This window comes from Carassius gibelio, chromosome A12, assembly GCF_023724105.1.
Source record: "Carassius gibelio isolate Cgi1373 ecotype wild population from Czech Republic chromosome A12, carGib1.2-hapl.c, whole genome shotgun sequence".
NCBI lineage: Eukaryota > Metazoa > Chordata > Actinopteri > Cypriniformes > Cyprinidae > Carassius > Carassius gibelio.
In genome coordinates, this window is record NC_068382.1 from 18,983,929 (window position 1) to 18,989,648 (window position 5,720).

Here is a 5,720-nt window from a genome sequence, read left to right on the forward strand (position 1 = left end):
GGCCTAACCAACCTTTTACTCGAGACAAACACATATGACTTCCTTTGGGATTATGTGGCATTTATCAAATAGACTGGGTGTTATATAAAGCCATTTGTAAATGCAGAGGGAGCAGATTGGGTTCTAACATTAATCCCAGCCTGCATTCAGCCTGGCTGCAATCCATCTGAAAGAAAGGACCGGCAACAGGAATTACAAACCTTACACTGGTCACATCCTCATCCTCAACCTTCCATACCCTTGCTTGCCCTCTCCAGCTCATGGCCAACACCGGATAAATGACCCTGATCAACTGAGGGCCAGTGTTCAATTTTAGCCACATTCAGACCTTTTTTTCTTTAAATTCAGTTAGGAATTATTACAAATTATTCAGGATTTACTCACATTCAGGAGCAGTTGGTTTTTAGCACAGCTCTTACCAAGGAAGCTTGTTGCAGTTATGGAATAGAAACAGCAAAAAAAGTTAATTGTGACTTTTTATCTAACAATTCTGAGAAGAAAAGTGTCCGTTGTGAGATATTTTTCTCTGAATTCTGAGTTAGATTAAAGAAAAAAGGTGAGATGTAAAATTAGAAAAATTGCAAGTTAACCTTTCAGAATTGTAGAGTCTAAATTTTGAGATATAAGGTCACAATTAGTTTATTATTAAATTAGTAATATATACATACATGTGGTGGAAAGAAGCTGCCATGGGCACATGCAACAAAAGAATACTCAAGTCTGATTAAAAAAATATATATATTTTGCTTTTATTCAGATTTGTTTTCAGTTGAGAATACAGTTCTCTGAATATTACATTAGTGAGATGTAATCTTAACTCATTTACTGTAGCACAATTATTTTTCAATAAAATACCATCTGTTGTTATACTTCATAAATATTGCATTTTAGAGGATGTATATAGCTCAACTGCTCAACAGCATAGTGCTAGCAACGCCAGTGTCATGGGTTTGATTCCTGGGGAACACATAAAGCCTACTTGCAAAATATATACACAGAATGCAACGTAAGCTGCTTTGGAAAAAAGCAAAAATGCAATACATAAATATAGATGTTTTACATCTGATTACATTGTTAACAGTTGCATTTATCCAAGTGGTTTCATTATTGTAAATGTATTCTTTACAATATTCCTATATGTTTACACAAAAACACACACATTCAAAAACTCAAAATGTATAATTTATGTACATAGTGTTGTACACTACTTGGGCTACATTCATGCCTTTGACAAACCTATATAAGTACTTTATAACTGTACAAGTGTGCAGACATTAGCTCTGTTCAGGTACACACTTGTGTCTTCTACTGGCCTCCATCCAGTGTCCAGAGGATAAAATAACTCCATTTCCATAATGAAATTGTCCACAATAAACTAATGACTGCACATGGATGCTCTGAAATAGAGAAGAGAAGAGACCATTAAAGACTGTTTTACTGACTGCGCCTCCAGTGGCAAATGATGTTTGATGTATTATTTCATATTATCAGTGAATGTCAGAGGGTCTTGTCACGTAATTGTCTATATATATATATATATATATATATATATATATATATATATATATATATATATATATATATTGCAATAAAAATACTGCAGATACGATACATATGTAGTCTGTCAAACTGATCATGAATATTTCATAAAATGATGGCTGCCACTTTTATAGAGCCTATAAGATACATTCAAACCAACAAAAAGTGATTTGAAGCACCTATTTGCACACAAAAAAGAGCAAATGATGTATAATTTTAAGTTTTAAAATTACTCCAGAGTCAGTCACAATGCCAGGTTTATTGCACAATAATAATCAAGTGCTATTATAGATTATCAGCAATTGAACAAGATTTTAATGCGCATCTTTCTTATTAAATCTTTGTATTCCACCTCGTACTACACTTGATAGAGAATCACTTAAGACACTTTGCTGTAAACCTATTCCACATAATAATATTCAATAAAACTTGTATGTTAACACGTAGGAGTTTGCTGCATGAATCCGTGAGTACGGTTTACAAATCCGAGGGAACGGATTGCGAAAGCGTGCGCACGGATTATGAATTCGTGGGTACGGATTCAAAAACCGAGGGTACGGTTTACAAAATCTAAGTGCACGGATTGGAAATTCGTGGGCACGGTTTGTTAATCCGTGGGCACGATTTGTTAAATCGAGTGAACAGTTTATGAATTCGTGAGTACGGTTTATAAACTGAGGGGACGGATTGCAAAACCGTCGCCACGGATTGCTTTTTTTTCTCCTACAGGTGACGTCCCGGGCTCCGTATACGGACATCACCGCAGCGAATGGTGCATTTACGTTATAGCCGCGGATATGAGACCTTACTCTGTAGTGGAAAACGCAGGTTTTAAGAACATGCTTAATGTAATTGAGCCCCATTACAATATTCCTTCACGAGCCCATTTCAGACAGACCGTAATTCCTGCTTTGTTCCAAAAAACATAAGCCCAAATAGAGAACCAATTGAGTAAAAACACACTAAATATAAAGAGTTATAGAGTTCCATATAAAAAGAGTTACATCTTTGTATTTGTTCGTAACCACTACAACAATATTACATTTAATTTTTAAAAAAAAATTTATAAGGAGCTATTTTTGTTTTATACAGTATGCTGCTAAGAAAACACCATAGAAGATGGGTAAAGAATAGCTCCATCATTGTTCAATTTAAAAAAAAACACATACTTTGTTAGTTTTAATAAATAAAACATTTTTAAAAAAATCAAGGAAATTTATCTGCCAATTTTTTCTTTTTGCTGTATCTAAAACGTACCGAACCGTACCGAACCGAACCGTGACATCAGTGTATTGAACCGAACCGAACCGTGAATTTTGTGAACCGTTACACCCCTAATATATATATATATATATATATATTGCAATAAAAATACTGCAGATACGATACATATGTAGTCTGTCAAACTGATCATGAATATTTCATAAAATGATGGCTGCCACTTTTATAGAGCCTATAAGATACATTCAAACCAACAAAAAGTGATTTGAAGCACCTATTTGCACACAAAAAAGAGCAAATGATGTATAATTTTAAGTTTAGATAACTCTGCTCTTGGTATTAAATTAAACTCATGTCTTGAGCCAAGTATGTGCTGATTACAGTGGGATTAGACTTTAGCCATTTAGGTATTTATAAGAAACTGAAAAAAGTACAAATGTCAGGGCCTGACAAAACTTCTCCAGGCCCCAAAAATACCCTTATTAGACTCCAGAGGGAGTTGCAACATTTGACCAACCTTAGAGGAATAGATGAAAAATGACCATAAAAAACTCCCCTTCTTTTGCATTTCACAATTTAAGATACTTGAATTAAACTTTACACAATACAGTTTTTATACAACCATCATATCTGGATAAAGAAAAGACCATAATGCTTAATACATTACGGCCATTTTGGTTTGTATGTTTACTCATAATGATGATGCAATACAGACACTTGATGTTGCTGCAGTTAATCTCTGTGCTACCAAATGCCTTCTTCCTCTTAACAGCCATAAATTCTAAAGAATTCAGCGAGTCATCCACTTTTTTCTACCTTGAAAAGAAATGTGTCTGTGGTGTTGGAGAATGGCTCACTTTTAATATTATGTAATCTTTTTGTCGCTTCTGTAGTGTAATATACATGATCCCAAGAGTATTTTTGCAATGTTAAATACATCAATAATATAATACATACTATTGCAATAAATGTATATAAAAATATATACATACATACATAATATTAAACACCTATGTAATATTAAATAAAAATAATTTAATTAATAATTTATTAAAATGTTAAGCATCTAAATAAATTATTCATCATTTCAATTAAATTCTTGATATGTTTTATGAATTTATAAAAAGCATTATCCTGTTTGTCATTATTAGAGTTGAAAAAAATAAAAGATCTATAAAGAGTTTTATTTTAAAACAAACAATATAATATCAATATGCAAAATATTTTTGCTCTTCCCGTAATTAATAATGAAAACAATTTCTCGTTGTATGTCTTGTGTCATAATTGTACAAATGACATCACCTTGGATAAATATGAGTAACAATAAATAGCATTAAAAGGGTCATATATTCAGGTTAGTGAGAAGTATTTTTATCTTACCTGTTTCAGCTCATATTAGGTTCAAATTTGTACATTTATTAACTTCAAGAAGATTGAATATGTGTCCGAAAGGGAAAAACGAGAGAAGGGCACCCATCAGCAGAATGGATGTGTCAGACCAGCGTGCTCTTCTTCTCGCGCATGTCAGGGGTCAGAGGTGCGAAGCTGGAGGCAGCTGTGTTGTTCTGCTCATTAAAACGCGACGAGGCCGGGGAGTTTTGCATCACCACGAGCCGAATGGGAGACTGCTGCTGGGGGGCAGGAGGCTCGGAAACATACTCCTTGGAAGGGTCTTTGCCACGGCAGTCATACAGGATGCAAGAGATGAGAAAGACCAGAAGCAAGATGACGTAGCTGGCGATGAGGATGATGAGGTTTAGAGTGACTGGATCAATCTCCTGGTAAAATTGCATGAGACCCATGGCGAAGCTGCATCCCTGACTCCAAACTCTGAGAGAAATGTGGGCACCATGGACTCCCTTCGGGCTCTTCGGCAAAGCTTGCAGTAGTAGGGATATCCCGGCGAGCACCAGCAGGGCCCTGTGCAGAGATCAGAGTGGAGATTTCTCTCAGCCGTTCAAAGACTTTAATCCCTCCCCTTCTATTCCACCAATGATTAAAAGCTGCTCACTTTAATAGCTTAAACTGTCATTTTATATTGCCAGCTGCACATTGCATGACGGCTTTGGCCAAATTATGCAGAGAAGGTAAAAGGGTGGAGTAAAATTTTTTAGCATGTCCCACCTCGTGTCCTTTTGTCAGGAGCACATGTGGGATTTCAGTAAGTGTTGTGTAATGAACGACTTTTAGTTATGTCATTATTAATGGACCATGACATAACACCCAAGCCAAAAAGCAGATTCAGTGTATTTTGGAAATGTGTAATATCCATTTTTCCCCTCCCCATTATTTTTTACACACACACACACACACACACACACACACACACACACACACACACACACACACACACACACACACACACACACACATATATCTCCATTAAAAACATCAGCAAAAAAACAAAAACTCGTATGCTATGGGCATGTTTTTGTGACATATCAGGACACAACTTTGTATAATGACATGGGTATGACACAGGTATTACAAGGAGAGGGTGACTTATGAGGACATAACCCATGTCCCCATTTTTCAAAACGCTTATAAATCATACAGAATGAGTTTTTTTGAGAAAGTAAAAATGCACAAAGTTTCCTGTGAGGGTTAGGGGTAGGGTTGGTCAATGGCGATAGAATATACAGTTTCTACAGTATAAAAACCATTACGCCTATGGGATTTCCCCACTTTTCACAAAAACAAACATGTGTGTGTGTGTGTGTGTGTGTGTTTGTGTGTGTGTGTGTGTGTTAAATACAGCAATGTACTGTAAGTATAATGAATTTTAAGCCAAAGTAAACTACAAAAGTGATAAAAAATATTTAGCAATATTACAAATATGTCATTTTAAATGTCATTTATCAATAAAAATAATTTGGTGTTATACACAAAGGTAAACCAAGGATGCACTATTGTTCATGCTGTTTGTGTTAATGGAGGAAAAAGACAAAGTAGAATGTTTT

The 5,720-nt window shown here is 35.2% G+C and overlaps 1 protein-coding gene across 1 annotated transcript; it reads right to left on the reverse strand.

The window, feature by feature from the left end:
- Positions 1-724: 724 nt before the first annotated feature.
- On the reverse strand, positions 725-4,689 carry LOC128025768 (small integral membrane protein 36-like). The gene is made up of 2 exons (XM_052612296.1): positions 4,141-4,689; positions 725-1,397 (listed from the first exon to the last, which is right to left on the reverse strand). Exon 1 carries the CDS (start codon positions 4,560-4,562, stop codon positions 4,254-4,256), a length of 309 nt encoding a protein of 102 aa, XP_052468256.1. The 5' UTR covers positions 4,563-4,689; the 3' UTR covers positions 725-1,397; positions 4,141-4,253.
- Positions 4,690-5,720: the final 1,031 nt, after the last annotated feature.